Source organism: Danio rerio, chromosome 17 (genome assembly GCF_052040795.2).
Source record: "Danio rerio strain M-AB ecotype USA chromosome 17, GRCz13ab, whole genome shotgun sequence".
Taxonomy (NCBI): Eukaryota; Metazoa; Chordata; class Actinopteri; order Cypriniformes; family Danionidae; genus Danio; species Danio rerio.
The window spans coordinates 48435781-48457734 of NC_141037.1; the positions used below are offsets into that span (position 1 = coordinate 48435781).

The following is a 21954-nucleotide window of genomic DNA, read 5'->3' on the forward strand; positions in this document are numbered from 1 at the left end:
GGTGTATTGTGTAAATTCCCCTTCAGGGTCACACAAGTGTCAGTAGATTTCCAAAAGGGAACATTCTCAAAATAGGCTACTGTTATGAAAAGGTTTTTCTAACATTTTGCTGTTTTTCCAGATACGTTAATAGATTTCTTCATGGGTATCTTTTGTTTAAAATCATAATCAAACCATTATTCATGAAACATTTTCAGGGTTAATACGGTCATGGAAAACCTGGAAATGTCATGGAATTTTGACATTGTATTTTCCAGGCATGGAAAAGTTTTGGAAAAACAGAAAAACCTAAAGTTTTGGAAAAGTCATGGAAAACAGATGTCTGTATACCAGAATATAGGTTAGTTGTCTTTACTTCTTTTCTGTCCTTGGCTAATCACATACTTTCACATTATTACTGCGGTGTAAGCATTGTCTAAATTTTACATGCAAATTTAAACTGAATATATTGTTGCGTGTTTTACGAGATGATGAAATAAATTTGAACATGCAGTGTTTTTCTGTTATCACGCATATGTAGACATTGCATGAAACTTGTCATAAAAATGGACTTAAGTGTCTTTAAAAAATCCTGGAAAAGTCATGGAATTTTAGTAGTTAAAATGTGTATGAACCCTGATTTTTGTGAACATTTAATTATTAAGACATTAGTATTTGTAGGGTTCAGATTTGGATTTTTTTTTAAATAATTCTATAAATATGCTAAAACTGATTAAAAATGTCTATTTAAAACAATTCATTTGAAATTAAATGTTTTTTTTCAATGTTTCAAGAATAACAAATCAGATTTCATGGCATATTCAAGGGCAAAACAATCTTAGGAGGACATATTTATATTTGGTAGATTGCAGATAATCACACTAACTATTGCAGATTGATTACAAATATTATTGTGAAGAATTTAAACTAGGCTATATCAGTGTAAATGTAGAGAATTCGTTTTTACAATATTAGACAGCTTTCTGTAATTATTGTCCTTTAAAAGAAAACTTCTACCAAAACTGCTAATTCTGTCATCCTTTACTTACCTTTGTTCACAATCAGTTTAAGTTTCTTTATTCTGTTAAACACAAAGTAAGATATTTTGAAGAAACAATTGAATTCTATAGCTATTTGTTTCAAATATGGAAGCCAAATGTTGCAGGTTTTCAGCTTTTTCAAAATACCTTCTCGTGTGACAGAATAAAGAAACTCCCGAAGGTTTGGAAACACTTGAGGGTGAGTAAATTGTAAGGCAGTTTTCATATTTGGGCAAACTATCCCTTTAAGAATATAGTTTTACTACAAACAAAAAAGGTTAATCGTTTAAACTTTGGCAATGATACAATAATAATGGTTTTGTTGCAAAAACCCTATTTTAATTGTGGTGTTTGTGATTGTTCATACAGATTAACTTTTGGGCTTTAAAGTAAAATTCAGTTGTTTTTAAATTTAACAATATTAGCCTATATGTACAGTTTTATGTCTTTAAATACTTTTCGCGGTCACCAAACCGACCGTGACCTCTTTTTTTTTCCGTATCAGAGCATTTTCAAAGCGTGACTTTTCTCTGAGTGGCGGTGAAGGACTGAAGTGTCATTGCCCCTTGTAAGGTCAGTGTATGGGAATTGTAGTAACCAGTTTAAGCGTGATATCTCTTACAACGTACATTTATGATGCGAGTATGCTACTGTCTTGTTACTCATACAAAATGAGTTTGGCAAAAGCTTACAAACACTAAACCGCGCGTCACAATAACGACACGTTTTGAAGTTTGGTCTAAATTTCAAAACAACAAAACGACATTTCCCACAATTCTCGGTGTGACGTATAGCGTTTGTTGACATTGCGTACGTGTGAATTGGATGCCTGTATATGGAGTGGTCATGGACAGAAATGACTTGATCCTAACGGTATTCCCGACAGTACGCTCAAGTTAAGCTTTTACACATGATTTTGATGGCCTAAAACGATACGGAAACGGACAGGGCTGCACTTGATTTCGCGCAAAGTTGAAAGTCAAGTCGACGCTGCTAGACACTTGCGTTATTATGATGCCACGAGACAACATGACTTCCACAGTCCAGAAAATCGCCAAACAGGCCCTCGCAACATTCCGAAACCCGTCTGTCATCGGCGAGCACAACAAAGTGTTTTTGGAGAACCAAAGCAAGCTGAAAAGCCTCTTGGCGGAGGTCAGAGCGGCGGACTTGAAGATCGCAGCCCGGACCCCCGAGAGCGCCCCGGTGCCGCATCAGCGCATCGCTCCTCCCGTCACATACATGCATATCTGCGAGACCGACTCCTTCAGCATGGGGGTGTTTCTGCTGAAAACGGGGGCTTCGATACCCCTGCACGACCATCCGGGGATGTACGGCATGCTGAAGGTGATCTACGGGAAGGTGCGGATCAGTTGTTTCGACCGCCTGGATAAACCGAGAGACGGCGCCAGCGGCGTGCAGTTCAACCCTCCGCTCATGCCCTTCCAGAGGGGCTCCTTACGGCCCTCAGTGCTGAAGTCCGTCGGGGAGTTCACAGAGGACAGCAGCCCGTGTGTGCTCTCACCCCAGCAGGACAATATCCACCAGATAGACGCTGTTGACGGACCCACCGCTTTCCTGGACATCTTAGCACCCCCGTACGACCCAGACGAAGGGAGAGACTGCCATTATTATAAAGTTTTGCAAGCTCATTCAGAGGCTGCAGATAAAAAGAGTGAAGTCCAGGATCAAGGGGACGTGTGGCTAATGGAAATACCCCAGCCTAGTGAATTTTGGTGTGGTGGTGAACCATACCCAGGGCCTAAAGTGACCCTCTGAGAGGGATGTATAACTGTATAAACTGGGATAATGATCACAGTCTGGAGTGATTCAGGAGTTTTTTTTCTTTTACCTGGGTACCTTAATGAGACAGTTCACCCAAAAGTGAAATCATTTTACTCATTCTTTACTTGTTTCAAAGCTTTTTTCTGTTCAACACAAAAGAAGATATATCAAAGAAACCTGTAACCATTTATGTACATAGTAGGACAAACAAACACAATTGAAGTCGATGGTTACAGGTTTCTAACATTCTTTGAAAAATATTTGTTTGTAAAAGATTTGGAAACACTTCAGTGTGAGTAAATGGTGAACTGTTTTCTTGGACAGAATATACAGTGGTTTATCTCTAGCCACTCATCACAGCTGCTGTCTTTAATTGTCTTTTGGCAGTTTATGTTTTTTTTTTGTATTTATGTCCATAAATGTCCTGTGTTTGCATGCAGACTGTTCTGATTTTACATAGAGGTTCAACAAAAGTCTCTGTTCTCCATTTGCCTGGATTCTCTTTGTACAGCGTGTGATTAATATTTAATTATTTGCAGCAGATGTGAGATTTGGTTTATCGGAGTGGGAATCTCGTCATCTTGTTTCCATTGTCATCATTGTGTTAATGCATTAAGCTGTGCAGGACCGAGAAATGCTTAGTAACAGGTTCAAAACACTCACTTGACAAGCTGGCCTACGTGACACTGGACACAAAACCTTTTTTTTGTCTTTTACACTCCTGATAATATTGATAATCAAGCACTTAGCCAGGATGCCAAATTTAAAATAGTTAAAATAATGAATGAAAATCAATCATGCACTATGAAGAATGTGTTCCCTCCTAAACATTTAAATTAATAAAAAAGGGGAAAATTTGCCGGTCTTTTGATGATTGAAATACTTTCTTGAATTCTTTAAAGACATGTTATTGACTATATACAGTTTCGATTAAGATTTTTCATGTTAGTAGATATCACCTGCTGACAGAAAGGCAAACAATTTTAAAAGCTATATTAATGTTTACTTTAAATACGTGTTAGGGTTTTTTTTTTTTGTTTAAATACAGTGCTCATCGAGTTCAACTCATTTTGAAAATGAATATTTTTATCCATTTATCATTGAATTTAGGCAATGTGTGTTGGTGCATTTAAACAAAACTGATTTATTAAACAGATATTTTTATTAAATAGTATTCTCGTCATCAAAAATATTTAGAAATTGAAAGATGATACAATTAAATTCAAGCAAAATTTTGCAAAAATAAAAACTACAACCTACAAAATTTCAACTAAATTTTAAAATATTTTTTGCTTCTTGATTTTTCCTCATTTTTAAATTTCTATTTAATATTTTCTATAACGTGGGTGTACAAGTTTTCGAACCATTATCATACGATATTTTGTAAGATAAGCTCCAGATTTGGCTTCAGTACTGACTAATCTATTCTATATGTACAAATATAATATTGTATAACTTCCTATTAAAAATGTGAATTTAAAAGATGAGGGGTGGATGTCTATATGCAGAGCACTGTATTTTAGTATTGTAAATTCATATAAAATAATATTAGTGATTTAGGGCGAAGCAGTGGCGCAGTAGGTTGTGCTGTCGCCTCACAGCAAGAGGGTTGCTGGTTATCGTTTCTGTGTGGAGTTTGCATGTTCTCCCTGCGTTCGCGTGGGTTTCTTCCGGGTACTCCCGTTTCCCCCACAGTCCAAAGACATACGGTACAAGTGAATTGGGTTGGCTAAATTGTCCGTAGTGTATGAGTGTGTGTGAATGAGTGTGTGAATGTTTACCAGAGATGGGTTGCAGCTGGAAGGGCATTCGGTGCGTAAAAACTTGCTGGATAAGTTGTCGGTTCATTCCGCTGTGGCGACCTCGAATTAATAAAGGGACTAAGCCAACTAGAGAATAAATGAATGAATAATAGTGATTTAATAGATTTTTAAATTTGATTGATTCCTGTCATGACGATGCTGAATTTTCAGCATCATTACTCATCGTTACATAATCAGAAAACATTATTATTGGCTGATTTAGAGTTGTTCAGAACAGTTGTTCTCCCCCTAATATTTTGTATCTTTTTGGATGAATTGTTACAACTGCATTTACTTAAAATAGGAGTCTTTTGAGACATTGTTAGTGTTTCTAACTAACAGTTATGTTGTATCAATTTGCTGCAACCCTGATTTGCGAAGACTTCCAGCTTGGGTGGTTGTGTATATTTTAAAAGGGGTTTTCACCAAAAAAAAAAAAAAGTTTTGTCATTATTTACTTATTTTTTACTTTTTCCAAAACATTAGATTTTTTTTTTTTGTTCTGTTAAACAGAAGATATTTTGAAAAAATGTTCAAAATCTTAATTTCAGTAGCATTTGTTTTGCCTACTATAGATCTCGTTGGCCACGGGTTTCCATTATTCTTCAGAATGTCTTAAAAATGGTTTGGGACAAAAGTCAAAAGTGAGTAAATGATTACAGAATTTTCCTTTTTGGGTGTTTAACCCGCGGGCCTCACTTTATCAGCAATAACTCAAATGTTTGCCAAGTTGTGACCTCTAGTGGTGCAATTTTGCACTGCCACACAGATATGAAATCCATTTCGCAGAAAAGGTGGTTCTCAAAAATACACCTTGTGTTTATTATCATTTTATTAAGACACGTAACAATAATAGTCAACAAAAAGACTCACTGTAAACACTATTTCTCAGAACAACTGCATTATGCACCACATGAAATATTCTGTGATAACGACTAGCTTCTACAACAAACCACATTCAACATTAAGATTCATAAGCTGCCTTCGTATTTTTTTGTGTGCACACAAACAAGGTCCAGGTTGACGAACCCAGGGGTCACATCATGTATGTGCTATCTAATCAGTTTCCCCCAGCGCTGGAGCTGTGAGGGCCCACAGAAAGCTTTCTGTCCTTATGTCTCTGGTGGATTTTTGTGTGCCTCCTTCGCTCGTCGCTTCGGGCGAACTTTCTGCCGCAGAAGTCACAGGAGAAGGGCTTCTCGCCCGTGTGTGTGCGGATGTGGGTCGTGAGGTGGTCGCTCCGGCTGAAGCTGCGCATGCAGATGCGGCACTGAAACGGCTTGTGTCCGGTGTGGATGCGGACGTGACGCGTGAGCTCATCCGAGCGCGAAAACCTCCGGTCGCATCCCTCGGCCGGACACGGATACGGGCGCTCGTGCACCGGCGTCTTGCACGGTCGGTTCGGGTATTTCCGTGGCCGCAGTATTGGCCTGAGTGGGACATTCTGCGGGTTGGTGCCGTCTAACGGCGGCCTTGAGCCGTCCACCGGACACGCCAGAGTAAAATTCCTTATAGTGTTCAAGGGAGTCAGAGGTGGTGGGACTCTAATAGACTCCAAAGAGCACGAAAACGGCTTGATATCCTGAAAAACTGCCATGTTGTCCCTTTGGCAGCTGCTGTTCTGATAAAAGCCCCCATAATCGGGAATGATGGAGAAAAGCGCCCCGTCTATGGTTGATTTTGGGGCCGAGTATGACGGAGGTGCGTATGTTATTGGGCATGTAGTGGTCGACAGGTAGACCGAAGGGTCCTGATAGCCCTCGGCGCTACAGGTGTAAGGGGGTGGCCCTGTGTACATGTGCTCCATGTTGGGAAGATTTTGGACTATTTTGGAGCAGTCTGAAGGTGGACCTGCGGGCGAGCCCGTGGAGAACGATCCTGGTGATGTGGACCGGTCCTGCACTCCTGCACTGATGAAGTTGATTATTCCCTCTTGACTCCAACTTCCCTGCGCGTCGATGGAAATTTTCCCCGTGTAGGCGACAGGCGCGCTGTGCGGAGAAAACTTGCCCGGGTCAGGCAGATCAAGGTCCCGCTTTTCCACGCCGAAGCTGTCGCTGCTCAGGCCACCTGTATGAGCAAAAAGCAACAGGCTTATAGAGAAACTCAGTAATATGTTTTGGTGTAAACGTCTAAAAGAGCAGACTGCGTTTCCACCACGTGATAGCAGCTCTATTCAGTAAGCTATTTGATTTCAAAAGATTGTTGGTGTGTTGGAGGGTAAATATATGCGGGTGTCTCAATATTCTGGTTTAAAATCACAGCAAAATATTTTGTGATACTACGAATTTCCTTGCTGTTAAAATAAGATTGAAAAATACATGGACGATTTAAGGCTAGAAGTCACATTTTTACTCTGTTTATTAATTACGTATTTAAAAAACCTAATAACTCGTATTTTATTTGGATCTGTATTTCCAAAAGAACCTCTATAAGAAATATTACCAGGTTATACAAAAGTTATGGAAAGGAATTAGGCTATTGTTTGGACAATTTCGTCACAGCAGAAAAAAAAAAACTTCAATAAAGGATTCTTGGTTTTTTCTTCACAAAATAGGTTTGCAAAATTCACTTTTGACAGCAAAAAAGTGGGAATATTATAGATTATTTTGCTAATATTCATATAAATTAGACTTTATAATGACTTTTCCAGTAAATATGTTCCAGTCGGGGTTTTTAGCGATGCCAGATCTATTTTTGGTTCTTAACAGAACTTTTCAATCTGTCGTTAAATTTATTTTTCTTAGTGTCACACGAACTTTTGTTGACCTCATCAATAAATGTTTTCAACCACACATAAACGTTTGGATTCTGTGAATGTTTAAACCACCCGTTCCAATAAGGAATATTTTAAGAGTGTTTGGGCAAAACAAACGTGACAAATGCAATTTAACCTTATTGAGGCTCCTTTCGCTAGTTTGTTTTCACAACAGCTATTCCAAAAAAAACGACCATGAGAGAAAAATATTTATAAAAATTATTACAATATTTTTATATAGCCTATAAAGTTAGCCCATTTTAAGTCTAAAAAAGGAACCAGCTTTAAAAACACTGCTAAATCAAAACATCAATTATCATATAAACCCAGGTTAGTGCGCAGGGGTCTGAAGCATCCTCCTCTCTTACCTGCGGACGCCTCGCTGTAGTGGTCCGAACAGACTCCCGCATCCACATGAGGGAAGCCGGTGGGCGCGCACGGGGGAATCTCATCCAGACCATAGACGTGAGATGGCAAACAGCGCATGAAATCCGTTAACGACGCGCTCATTTTATCCCCGGTACTTGCTGTCGCTGTCATTTTGATCCTCGATATTGTTAATATACGATCTTGAATTGTTATTAAGTTGCTCTGAGGGCTTGTGTTGTAAATGTTGATGCTGTTATCAATGCTGTTTTGACTTCGGTGTTATCATCATAAACGCGCGCATCGGTGTCAGAGCTCATCAGCTCCCTTCATACGTGCCGCAGCAATAAGTGAAACTTTTATGTCGTAGTATGCATTTTAAGAAGAGCCTGTCAATGCCCCGTGACGTCACTGACCATACAAGGACAGAACATGACAGAAAAAAACGGGTTGGGCTTTTCTTTTTGCTTTTGGCCATGTGACGACACGACCTCACTTTTCGGACAAATCTTTGAGTCCGGCACGTTTATTTTCTTAAAATAGATCGATATGTTGTGCACAAATACATGCTTTATCTAAATTGACGTGTGGACTGTGCTAAGAAGTAGGTGTTTTTTTTATATCTGTGAACTTTTGGTGTGTGTTATCAGGAATTCCGGTTACGGTGCATCCCATAAATGGATATTATCCGGTGATCTCCATCACGCCCTTTTTGACTTATATGGAACGCATCCGGGAAACTCGACACGGAAAATAACGAGCCACGCCGATCTCACGTCCCACAGATGAACCGCAATAAAACTCAATGCAGGAAAGTGATATTTGAATATGTTGGAAAGTTATAGTCTAGTCTCTAGAGGGTTGAGGAAACATATTTATTAATACACACGCGCCTTTTCCTCTGTAACTAGACAAGATCAGTGTGACCACACATATTTATTATTAGACGGACTTTATGTGTTTACGTTGCAACCCATTTTAGTACCTCTATTTTAGTAATGTACAGGATTTTAATTCACTTCAAACTATTCATCTACTGATAATTCTCTAGAACATAGGATGAAAACTGTATCGGAGAGGTCATGTAATTAGATAATTTAGCGACTTAATCACTGCAGAGAATAAAAAACCTTAACACATAAAAGTATTTCATTATGGTCAGCACTGTTTCCTCACAACAAGAAGGTCACTGGTTCGAGTCTCGCCTGGGTCAGTTGGCATTTCTGTGTGGACTTTGCATGTTCTTGTGTTCACGTGGGTAGGCCTATATGCGAAATAGATTAATTGAATAAAGTAAATTGACTGTTGGTTATGTGTGTGTGTGTGTGTGTGTGTGTGTGTGTGTGTGTGTGTGTGTGTGTGTGTGTGTGTGTGTATGTGTGTGTGTTTGGTTTGTTCGTTTGTTTGTTTGTGTGTGTGTGAATGTAAGAGGTGTTTCCTAGTACTGGGTTGCGGCTGGTAGAGCATCCACTGTGTAAAATATGCTGGATAAGTTGGCGGTTCATTCCACTGTGGTGACACAGTGAACAAGGGACTAAACTGAAGGAAAGTGAATGAATAAATGTAGGCTTGGAGCATTATTTAATTTTCAATTTTCAATTTTCTAATAAATAATCAGCATCAAAATGCTATAATTTTTGTGTGTAATGTTGTGTTTATTTATATATTTATTTATTTGACCTCTATAATTTTCTTTCTTGCACAAAATGCAATTTTATGAATTAATTTATTTTTATTTAATAAAGCCTCAGGAGCACCAATATTTATTTAATAAAGCCTCAGGAGGCAAAATATTTCATTTATTTATTTGTTTGTTTGTTCTTTCGTTTTTCTGTTTGTTTGTTGGACTGAAAATCTTTGGAGCAAAAAAATAAGTTTATTTATTTTAAAGTAATTGTATCAGGATTATATATAATAATTTATTATAAATATTTTGTGTCAAATAATTATTTATTTGAGGAAAAGAAGAAATGCATTTGCATTTTGCATTTTTGATCAACCTCAGGAAGTTTTTATGCTAAAAGGAACTTTATTAATTTATTTGTTCATTCGTTCATTTGTTCGCTTGTTTGTTCACTTGTTCCCTCATTCATTCATTCATTCATTCTTTATATTGAGTGAAATTTTTAGCCTTAGTGGCTTTTTGTTGCATTATTGCTTTTATTTTTTTTATTTTCATTCATTCATTTTCTTTTCGCCTTAGTCCCTTTATTCATTAGGATCACGACTGCCACAGTAGAATGAACTCCCAACTTAGCATATGTTTTACGCAGCGGGTGCCCTTCCAGCTGCAACCAATTACTAGGAAATAATTCACATCTAAAAAATTCAAAATAGTTTTAGAAGTGAATTATTTGTTTTATTAATGTAAAAAAATATTAAATGTATCATGTCTCTAAATGAAGGCACTATTAATCTCCAAATTAATATTGATTTGACAAAAGCATAAACCAAATAAAAATAAAGGTTCTGTATAGTTTTTTTTTTTTTTTTTTTGCACTGAATCCACAGATTTGGTTTCCCCAAAGAATATTAAACAATCAGGTCAAGCTAAAGCACTAAAGCGCCTGTCACCATACACTCAAACATATAACTCATGGGATGAACTCAATTTAATTGAGGGCAGGATTTCCATCCAATAAATTGGTTTAGCACCAGCTAAAAAAAAAATAAAAATCACAATTAAATGCAATTGATTTGGCCCAACATGATTTTATCATATAAAAGTTTAAATAGACGTGTGTTTTTATTAAACTTATATATATTTTCTTGTCTGTGTCGTACAATTTGTGTGACTTACGAGGTCTTTTGGTTTTATTCAAAATTATCCTAAATTAACTAAAAGAGACATTTTGAAGCATATTTAATGAGTTACATATACAGTTGATCCCAGAACTAATTTTAGGCCAGTTACTGCTCACTGAACAAAGCAACAAACTGCAGTTTTGCTAATTAAGCTGCCAGAAGCATGGGTGCTTCTGCAAGGTGGTAATCTCAAAAGTCAAAACTCAAAGTATTACATGAAAATTTTCCAAATATTCAAATTAAAGTGTAGATTTAACTCTAACAAGCCTTTCTATGAACTCTAAACACCTAAGATTACTTTCATAGTGAACATTTCCCTCTCTTAATTCAATTCCATACAAACCATGCTGGACAAATCCATTTGCCAGGCAGTTGGACCAATACAAAATGCTTAAAGAGGTGGTACAGAGTGTATTTGTAAGGCTTGGTTGTGTTTATGGGGTGCAAAGCAATATGTGATCATGCTTCACTTGTAGAAAATCACATTATTTTTTCAAATGTCTTACTTTGATTATTTACAGCTACTCAGCTAACATGAAAAGGACTGTCATTTTTCCTAGTTCCTCTGAATACCAGCCCTCAAGAGGCTCTGATTGGTCAGCTAACATAATGTTCCGTGATTCGCAGATCAGATCCACATCCAAGAAGCATCTCTGTTATAACCCTACAGCACCTCTGGCTACACCCCTTTATCACACAGGGTGTATATGTGTAACCAACGCAATCTCACGGCAATTCGTAACTTTTTGATTTAGTGGCTAATTCATATGAATTCGTACGATCTAATTCGTACAATTTAGTACGATTTGCTCATCACTTAATGACGGTTGGGGTAAGGGGTGGGGTTGGGTGCCACGCCTCCTTTTCAAAAACCTACATTTTCGTACGACTGAACTCGTATGAATATGTACGATTTAGCCACTGAACTGACAAAACGTAAAATACTTACGTTTCCTTGTGAGATTCAGCTGGTGAAACCTGATGGGTTTATGACATCATTGACCTGGAGGGTTTTTTTTAGTCCCCAAAGTTCATTCGGTGTAGGCTTTGCTAAGCTAACTCTGTAAAACCCAATGTCTCTCTTTGCATTGAACTTTGAGCATCCTACATTCAAAGATTTTGTTTATGTTAACAAAGCTTTATTACACATCAATTAAAGCTTAAAATATGATATTGTAATGGACCACCCCTTTAAGTTAACTTAATGGTTTACAAATTTAAGTGCACTGAACATAAAACAAATAAATTGGCCAAAGAAATTACAAGAGTTGTGCTGTTTCAGCTCATTTTAAATATTAGTTTGAACAAGCAGCAGCAATCATTTGTTTGAGTGTAAGAAAGTGTGGGGGCGCTATATAGGATTGCATGGAATAGACGTGTTTTGCTGAGCTCCTCCACACCAACTTTACAAATTAAAGGACAGGTTAAGTGTATCTTCTCCTTTCACATGAACAGTCTTAATCTGTCATGTTGTCTGTTAGTCTGCTTGACACATGTATTCGGCCGTCCTCGTCTCTTCCTCATCTCTCTCGTCACTTTTTGTTGTTCTGCCAGCCTGTTCTATTTTGATCGGTGGCAGCGTGAGCAACCGAGCATTTGCCGAGGCCCAATTCAGCCTCCCACACGACGGAACAGCCCCTTCTCACCGAGTCCTCTAGCCAAAGTGAAGCGCCTGTGAATAGATGTGCATCTGCTTCTGCACACACTCCTCCAGCCTCCATTCACACTCGCCCACAGGCTTCTGTGCGTCCACACTGTCACACACTACAGTCAGCACTGAGAAATCCACCACAGGCAGGATTTAAGACCAATACAGCTAACCAAAAAAACATCTTGATGCTCCTCCACTGATGTACGGCACCACAGTTGTTCATAACATGTGGATACTGTGTTAAACTGTTATGAAACAGTGTTTTATCACTAAAAGACTGAAATATTTAAAGGGACAGTTCACCCCAAAAAGGAAAATGTGCTAAATTTTTACTCACTCTTAAGTGTTTCCAAACCTTTTTGAGTTTCTTTCTTCTGCTGAATGCAAAAGATGAGGTCGGAAGAAAGCTAAAAATCGGTAACCATTGCCTCCATTGTAGGAAAAACAATGAAAGTCAATGGTGACCGGTTTTCGGCTTTCTTCAAATATCCTCTTTAGTGTTTAACAGAAGAAAGAAAGTCAAATAGGTTTTGAAAAAGTGACAGAGTAAATGATGACAAAATTTTCATTTTTGAGTGAACTGTCCCTTTAAGGCATACTGACTTATAGTATGTATAATCATATGTATGTGTGTTTACTATTTAATGATTTGTTTGTTGGTTGACTAATTAACCACAGGACCTTTTAATAGATTTATTTATTCATTTATATATTTACATGTACGTGCAGGCTTGCTTGACATTTACAGTGTATTTATTTATTCGGGTTTGTTTGTTTATTTATTTGTTTTAACTCTGGGAACAGTTTGTGGCTAAAGGGTTATTTTTTTTTATTTATTTAGTTGTGTTAGATTACTATCGTAGTTGTAAGAAACTGATTGGCAAAAAAGGTGGGAAGTAAATAAATAAATAAAGCCCAAATGTATCCTATGATTAATTGTTTACACATGTACAGCTGAAGACAACCAGTATAAGGCCTCCTGTGTAATGTTGTTATTTTATTACGTTTTAATAGTTCTTTCCTAAGTGATGTGTAACAGAGAGAAGAGTTTTTCTTACAGATTTCTAAACGTAACAACTAATTTATTTTGTCTTTGACAGTTATTAAATACCATACTGGTTCCTTTCCAAGATACTAGTATTCAGCTTAAAGTGCAATTTAAAGGCTTAATTAGGTTAATTTGGCAGGTAATTAGACAACTGTGGCTTGTTCTGTAGCCAATCAAAAAACAATATTTGTTAAGCTGTAATAATATTGACCTTAGCAGTTTTATTCCAGCCAGACTAAAAGAAATAAGACTTTCTCCAGAAGAAACAAAAAATATGTGAAAGAAATGAAAATGTTCTTGTTCTGTTAAACTTTACTTGAAACATTTTTGAAAAAGAATAAAAAATTCACAGGTAATTTGAAATATAATATATCCAATAAACTAAAGTATAATCAACTGTTTAGGTTGTCTGCTTCATGAAGGTTTTGTGACCCCCCCCCCCCCCCCCGCACCCATAAAAAAACTTTCATGCAATCATTGTTTGTTTTTTTGCTTTATTTGTTTGTTTGTTTGTTGCTTTATTTGTTTGTTTCTTTATTTATGGATGTATTTGTTTTCTGTTGCTTTTTGTGTTTATTGCATTCTTTATGAGTTTTTTTCTTTGTTTGATTGCTGCTTTATGTATTTGTTTGTCTCTTTGTTTGTTGCTTTATTTATTTACTTGTTTCTTGCTTTATTTATGAATGTAATTGTTTGTTTGTTGCATTGTTTGTATGTTCCTTTGTGTGTTTGTTTATTGCATCATTTATTTGTTTTTTTTCTTTAAGCTTTTGTTAATTTATTTGTTTGTTTTTGTTGCTTTATTTACTTGTTATTTGCTTTATTTATGAATGTAATTGTTTGTTGCATTGCTTATTTGTTGCTTTGTACATTTGTTTGTTGCTTTATTTATTTATTTTTCTTTAAGTTTTTGTTGCTTTATTTATTTATTTGTTTGGTTGCTTTATTTACTTATTTGCTTCATCTGTTTGTTTGTTGCTTTGTTTCCTTGTATGTCTGTTACTTTATTTATTTATTTGTTGCTTTGTTTGTTAGTTTTTTTGCTTTATTTAATTGTTGCTTTATTTGTTTGTTTGTTTAATTGTTTGTTTATATGGTTATTGCCTCATTTATTTGTTTGTTGCTTTATTTGTTTGTTGCTTTATTTGTATTTTTTTCACTTGTTTGTTTGACACCTACATGTAAATTTAACATCTTTAACTATAATTTAAATAATTTCATATTTTTAAAATGTTCATTCATTTTCTCTCTTCCAAATATTACTTGTATGTTCTGATTTTCCACTACAACTTTACCTCGTTCGCCTTTCTGAGTTTCATTAGTCGCCGTTTTTATTTAAATTTGGGATAAAATATATTATTATGAGGTTTGACCATGAGGCGAGTTTTTTGTGTGCTTTTTTGTTTAACGACGACTAATTAAAGAAAACGAAACTCACTCCCGTCTTCCTGTTTTCTCAGATATTACCCTGATAAGGACTGAAAGTGTGTTATCAGCTCTTCGTCTTTCAGTCACACGTTTGCTGAATTTATATGGACATCACTGTAGGTCATCGTGCCGGACTCTCCATCTGACGCTATTATGTGTGAATTCAGGTGCCTGTTTTTTTTTTCTCAAAACGAATGGCAAGTTTCCCACAAAAGCTAACCGTCTATTCATTCTCCAAACTGTTGGGGGCAGCGTGGATGTTTGCTTCTTTTGTTTTACGCCTACAGACACAAAAATTTCTTGCCATTGTGTCGGTGCTGCTATTCACCAGGAAAAGTTAATTGCAGATGCGGAAGACAGAATACTTATGTAACTCAGTCACAGGACAAGGAGAAATGTGGTCAAAACCGACCGTATTGGAAACAGCGGGTTTTACCTGCCTATTACTCATCGTGACCATCGTGATATTTGGTTTTGTCTACTTTTGTTAAGCAATATTTACTAATAGATTATTATGTTGGCTGTATTGTGCATTAGATTTATGTACTGAAAAAAAGATAAAATGAAATAAAAATACAATAAAATAAAAAGGAGGCAATCAGCTGAAGGGAAGGAAAGGGGGGGGGGGGGAGAAAATAAAATAATAATGTAAAATGAAATTAAAATGGCAAAAGCTAAATAATTACTAAAAGATTCACTAAAATTATATATTAAAAATGATAAGCTCCATTTGTTAATGTTAAAGTTGTCGTGTTTTTTGTGTTAACTTATGTAGTTGCATAATTCTAACAAATGTAACCTTAAAAAACCTTTTAGCTTTCTTGTTTTAGGCAGTTTCTTAGTATTTGTTAATATTATTAAATCAAAATAAAATAAATAAATATTGCTAAACTGTTTTCTTTATTATATTTTATTATTTGCACATTAATAAATAAATAAAGTGACAAATAAACAAACAAATAAAATAAAATGTAAAATTAATTGAACAGAAAAAGAACAACAGATTTACTAAAATATTAACACATATTTATTATTATTATTATTATAAATAATAATTAATCTTATTATCAAAAATGACAAAATTAGCACGTGTTAATTTTTTTTCATGATAACTAATGTAGTTAAATAATTTTAATAAATACAAAAGTTTCATAGCTTCATAGTTGCTACGTATTTGTTAATATTATAAAAAAAATACAACAACAATAATAATAATAACAACAACAATAATAATAATAATAATAATAATAATAATAATAATAAAATGGAATAAAGAAATGCTAACCTGTTAGCTTTATTGTATTTCAGTATTTGAACATTTGATTTAGTTAAAATAAAATACAATGGATTAAAATATGAAATGAAATAAAAAGAAATAAATTAATTCAAAAATTTCAGGCAATTTCCAAATATTTGTAAATATTATAAAATAAAATGTAAAAATAAATAGTAATATTGCAAAACCATTAGCTTTATTGTATTTCAGTATTTGCACATTAGATTTATTTAAAATAAAACAAAATTAAATATAAAATGAAAATAAAATAAAGACATTTAGCTGAAGGAGAAAAGGAGAGCGAAATTATAATTAAATTAAATCTCAAACTAGTTTAAAATACCAAAAACAACAACATAATTATTAAAACATGAACTAAATGTTTATTATTAAATATGACTTAAGTCAAAAGCTGCATTTGTTAATGTTTTTCATGTACACTAATGTAGTTAAATTATTCTAACAAATAAAAAACTGTTGTCTTTATGGTATTTTGGGTAGTTCCCAAGTATTTGTTAATATTCTAAAATTAAATTAAAATAAATAAATAATAAGCAATGCTAAACGATTAGCTTTATTGTATTTCAGTAGTTGTACATTTAATTTATTTAAAATAAAATATTAGATTAAATGGAAATAAAATAGAAAGACAATTAGCTGAAGAGAAGAGAGAGGGAGAAATTAAAAAAACATATTAAACTAATTTAAAATGCCAAAATCAATAATTAAATTAGTTTTTATTATATATGACTAGTCAAAAGCTGCATTTGTTAAGTTTTTATGTTAAAAAATGTAATTAAATAATTATAATGAATAAAAATAAGCTGTTATCTTTATTGTATTTTAGTATCTGTAACATTGATTTAGTTAAAAAAAAATCAATTAAAATAAAAAATAAAAGTTAACTTTATTGTATTTCAGGCAGTTTCCAAGTATTTGTTAATATTATAAAATAAAATAAAATAAATAAATAATGCTAAGCTGGTAGCTGTATTGTATTTCAGTATTTGTACAATTGATTTAGTTGAAAAAAAAAATAAAATATGAAATGAAAATAAAATAAAAATACAATTAGCTGAAAGAGAAAGGGAGAGAGAAATTATAATTAAAATAAATCTCGAGCTAATTTCAAATGCAAAAACAACAAAATTACTAAAGCATTATTACAGTTTTTAATATTATGGCTTAAGTCAAAAGCTGCATTTGTTAAAGCTTTCCATGTTCACTAATGTAGTTAAATAATTCTAACAAATTAAAAACTGTTATCTTTATTGTAAATTGGGGTAGTTCCCAAGTATTTGTTAATCTTGTAAAATAAAATGAAATAAATAAAAATCCTCAGTTGTTAGCTATAACATATTTCAGGTAGTTCCCAAGTATTTGTTAACAACATAAAATAAAATAAAAAAATGAATAAACCTGCAAAATTGCTAAACTATGAACTAAAATGAAAGCAAAACAATCTAAAAAGGAAACTAGTCAAAACTCTTATAGCAGATAATGTATACGACCAACATAACTGATCATTATATTTTCAATTAGGTTTATATATATATATATATATATATATATATATATATATATATATATATATATATATATATATATATATATATATATATATATATTCCTCATAGCAGATGGTAGATAATTTGGACTGGGTGTTTGGTGCCCCCCCTCTCATTGTGCCCCCCTGATGCCCCCTGTGCCTCTTTCGCCCACACAGCGCCATGTTGGGACGGGTTCACAGCCCATTTTGTTTGCGTTGGCTTTGGTGTTGCGTGGGGGTTTTCTGACCCCTGCACACGACGATTAATCAAACGTCACTCTGTGATTTCTCCAAAACTCATTATTCCTCTTGTATAATGCAACACGCCTCTGAGAAATGCAGCTTTCTGATGAATTTCCCCTTCAGGCCTCCTCACACACCCATCTGAGGCTTTTTTTGAGTCATTAAATATAATCTGTTAGTCAGAGAATTAATCTGAATTTTCGTTAAGTGTTCATTTACCTTGTCAGCTGGTTTTCACTCTGACTTTTTCTTCAGAGTTCTTTAAAGTAGGATTTTACATTGAGCACCACTATAGCTGTTACTAAATCATTTGTAATATGCTAATTATATTATCATTTGCACATTAGATTAAACTCTTATCAGTGCGGAAAATGACTGTGATGGATTATTTTAAAAATAAAGGATGTTTATAGTTTTGGAAATAGTTTAATACCTCTTAAAAGTTATTACCGGTTCTCTGGATTTGTCATTAACATGTTTTTGAGTAAAATGATCAATTCTGCATTTTATGAACTACTGATAATGTGTCTACAATAATAATAATAGAATTTTTATTTGCAGACAAAACAGTAGCTCAGTATATATATATATATATATATATAAACACATACATATAACACAGATAAGTAGAATAATATGTTTTTTTCCCAGTTATTTAAAATCTGTAAACAGAATAACTTGATCTTAATAGATGAAGAAAATATGAAAAATATTGAAGAAAGAAATAAAATATATGATTTTTTGCAGCAATGTAAAACATTATAATATATTTTACTAAATAAAATTCTAATTTAACTTTTTTAGTTGGCGTTTTAGTATTTTATTTTAATATTTTTATTTATGTTATTATTTTTTAATTTGTTACATTTTTCCTATTTATTTTATATTAATATTTTGTTTGTTTGTTTTATTTTATTATAATTTTATTTTGTTTTAATTTAACTTATTTAATTTATTTGTACAAACACTAAAATACTGTAGTTTTGATGCCATGTTTTATTTTTCTCTCCCTTTCTCTTTTACTCAGCTTATTTTTATTTTATTTTATTTTATTTTTGCAAACAGTGAAATACTGTAGTTTTTAGGCCATTTTTAAAAAATATCTCATTTTCTCTTTCCTTCAGCTTTTTATTGATTTATTCATTCATTTTATTATTTTTTCTTTTTCTTTTTTTCTTTTTCTTTTATTTATTTAATTTGTTCCAACACTGAAACAGTTTAGCATTAGTTAACCACATTAGTTAAATTAGAAAAAAAAACATTAAGATAGCACTTTAAAGTAGTATATGTTTAGCATTTTTAAAAGAATGTAAAGTTAAAAAAAGGAGTGATTATTTTAAAACTGACTTTTGACTTGCCTTGTGATTCATTATTAATGCACTTTAGTGGAATAAAAGTATAAAGTATACATTTCTTTTTCAAACTAAAGCCAAAACTTTCCAAAGTGGAAAATTTTTTACCCTTCTGCTCATCTTGATTTCAGTAAAGCCAGTTTTGAGCCTCAATGTGCCTCCAGTAAAGCGCCGGTCAGTTAAGTTATGAGTTGAACACTTACCATCAGCATCGGCTTCTCTCAGCTGAGGATGTGTGTGTGAAACATCAGCGATCAGCTTTTTCTCCTGCTTCAGCTCTTTCTTCTTCTTCTTCTTCTTCTTCCTCCTCTTCTTCTTCTTCTTCTTCTTCTTCTGTAAGGCCGAAGGAACTGGAACCGGTTTGCGCATGTACAGTCCTCTACACCTCCAAGAAAAGCTTCAGAAATGCTGCTCTGTTCATTCGGAGACCAAGCAAAAAGTGGACAAAGCTGTTGTTCCTCCTCCTCGCCGCCTCTTCATTGGGTCCGCTATGGAAATGAGGGAGATTTGGGGAGCTTTTGGATTGGGCCACTCAGAGCCTCCAGTAGCACATCTGAAGATTCTCTTTCTGTAGGTGTGGCTTAAAACTGATGATGAGGATGAGGATGAGGATGATGATGATGATGAAGATGATAATCATTATGTGAAAGATGATGAAGGTAGTGATTAAAAGAAAATGATGATCAAGGTGATGATGATGAAGAGTATGACAAAGAAGTCATCACAATGTCAGAAGTATTCAAGAATGATGATGATGAAGAAAATGATGAAGATGATGATAGTGATGATGAAGATGATGATTATGATGGAGATAAAGATGATGATGAAGAAGATTATAATCATAATTAAGATAAAAGAGTTATGATGAAGATGATGATGAAAATTATTAAAAATGATTATTATGGTGATGATGAAGAAAAAAAAGATGATGATGATGATGATTATGACAGTGATGACAGAGAATATAATGATGAAGATGATTATGAAGGTGATGATGAAGATAATGACTATGATGGAGATGATGATGAAGAAGAATATGATCATAAATTAGATGATGATGAAAGTGATGAAGATGGTGATGATGATTATGATGAAGATGAAGATTATGATCATGATCATGAATAAAATGATGATGAAGGTGATGATGGAATTGATTAAGATGATGAAGGGGATGATGATGATGATGATGATGATAAAGATGTTGATGATGATAATGTAGAAATAGATGATGATTATGAAAATGATGATGATGAAGATGATTCTAAATGTAATGATTATGATGGAGATGATGATGAAGAAGATTATGCTCATGAATAAGATGATGGTAATGATGATGATGATGATGATGATGAAAATTATTAAGATGTAAAAGGGGATGATGATAAAGATGTTGATGATGACGATAAGGAAATAAATGATGATTATAAAAGTGACGATGATGAAGATAATTCTTAATATAATGATTTTGATGGAGATGATGATGAAGAAGATTATGCTCATGAATAAGATGATTATGAAGGTTATGTTGATGAAGATGGTGAAGATGAAGATGATTATGATGGGGATGAAGATCATGTCGAAAAAGATCATGATCATGAATAAGATGATGATGAAGGTGATGGTGATGATGATGATGATGAAAATGATTCTAAAGGGTTATGGTTAAGATGGTGAAGATGAAGATGATTATGATGGGGATGAAGATTATGTCGAAAAAGATCATGATCATGAATAAGATAATGAGGAAGGTGATGGTGATGATGATGATGATGAAAATGATTCTTAAGGGTTATGGTTAAGATGGTGATGATGAAGATGAAGGAAATGAAGATGATTATGATAAATATGAAGATGATAAAGAAAAAGATGATGATTATGTAAGTGATGATGATGAAGAATATGATGTTGATGAAGATGATGATGTTGATGATGACAATGAAGATGGTGAAGAAGATTTTGATTATGAAGAGGATGGAAATGATGCTTATGATGATGTTGATGGAGATGATTATGAAAGTAAAGATGATAAAGAATATGATTAGCATAACGATGAAGGTAATGATGATGATGATAAAGAAAATGATGATGATAATGATTATGAAGAAAAGGGTAACGATGAGGATGATTATTGAGATGATTATGATGAAGATAAAGGTGATGATGTTGATGATAATAAAGGTGATGATTATGATGATGAAGATGATGATGAAAAAGATGATGATTAGAATAATGATGAAGATGAAGCTTCAGTGCAACAGTGGTGCACAGAAAACTGAAACGTTAAGTAACTTAATCTCTTCAGTTTATGTTATGCAATTTTTGATACTTCCTATGGTCATTTTTACTCACATAATATAAACGATACAAAAACCGCTAAATATATGAAAAAACAAAGCTTATTTTGATAACATTTTACTGTAAGATTAACAGTAGTAACTAAGTAGTTATAGATAGCTAGTTACACCATTAAAATAGTAGTTAAATACATTGTCTAATTACTCTGTATCTTATGCAATTAAATGGGCTAAAAGTGTACAGTAACCCCTCACTTTACTTTTTCATTGGTAAAGTAGATTAATATCACTTATCAGTTACTTTTTAAATAATTGAACACATTCTGAAATCATACCCCCAGACACATTTCTGGAGATTGCTAATTATGTAGCAAGAGCTACGTTTGGCTGCATTTCGTCTCTATGTTACCAGTTTGTCCTGTAGCTTGACACGTATGTTGGCAGACTTGAGACGCAGAGAAGAGTTGACCATGATAGGGTTTGAGTCTGACAAAAAATTATTTTAGAAAGCAGGTAAAACATAAGCCAAAAAATAAAACAAACAAGTAAATAACAGGGTGAGAATGTGGTAAAATCTG

The 21954-nt window shown here is 33.8% G+C and overlaps 2 protein-coding genes across 3 annotated transcripts; one reads left to right on the plus strand and one right to left on the minus strand.

The window, feature by feature from the left end:
* The first annotated feature begins 1831 nt into the window (after positions 1 to 1831).
* On the plus strand, positions 1832 to 3662 carry adob (2-aminoethanethiol dioxygenase b). Its single transcript, NM_213193.2, has one exon. The coding sequence runs from the start codon at positions 2034 to 2036 to the stop codon at positions 2796 to 2798; it is 765 nt and encodes a 254-aa protein (NP_998358.2). The 5' UTR covers positions 1832 to 2033; the 3' UTR covers positions 2799 to 3662.
* A 1723-nt stretch (positions 3663 to 5385) lies between these two features.
* On the minus strand, positions 5386 to 19451 carry egr2a (early growth response 2a). Of its 2 annotated transcripts, none has more exons than NM_001359896.1 (2): positions 19286 to 19451; positions 5386 to 6676 (listed from the first exon to the last, which is right to left on the minus strand). In NM_001359896.1, exons 1-2 carry the CDS (start codon positions 19449 to 19451, stop codon positions 5667 to 5669), a joined length of 1176 nt encoding a protein of 391 aa, NP_001346825.1. In that variant the 3' UTR covers positions 5386 to 5666. The 2 variants fall into 2 exon arrangements, with proteins under 2 accessions (NP_001346825.1, NP_001315333.1); NM_001328404.2 differs by lacking the exon at positions 19286 to 19451 and adding an exon at positions 7733 to 8083.
* Between the last annotated feature and the right edge of the window lie 2503 nt (positions 19452 to 21954).

Coding starts and splice junctions, on each gene's coding strand:
- egr2a (NM_001328404.2), bottom strand. CDS start 7,904: ATGACAGCGACAGCAAGTACCGGGGATAAAATGAGCGCGTCGTTAACG. Junction 6,677..7,732: donor CTACAGCGAGGCGTCCGCAG/GTAAGAGAGGAG, acceptor TTGCTCATACAG/GTGGCCTGAGCAGCGACAGC.
- adob (NM_213193.2), top strand. CDS start 2,034: ATGCCACGAGACAACATGACTTCCACAGTCCAGAAAATCGCCAAACAG.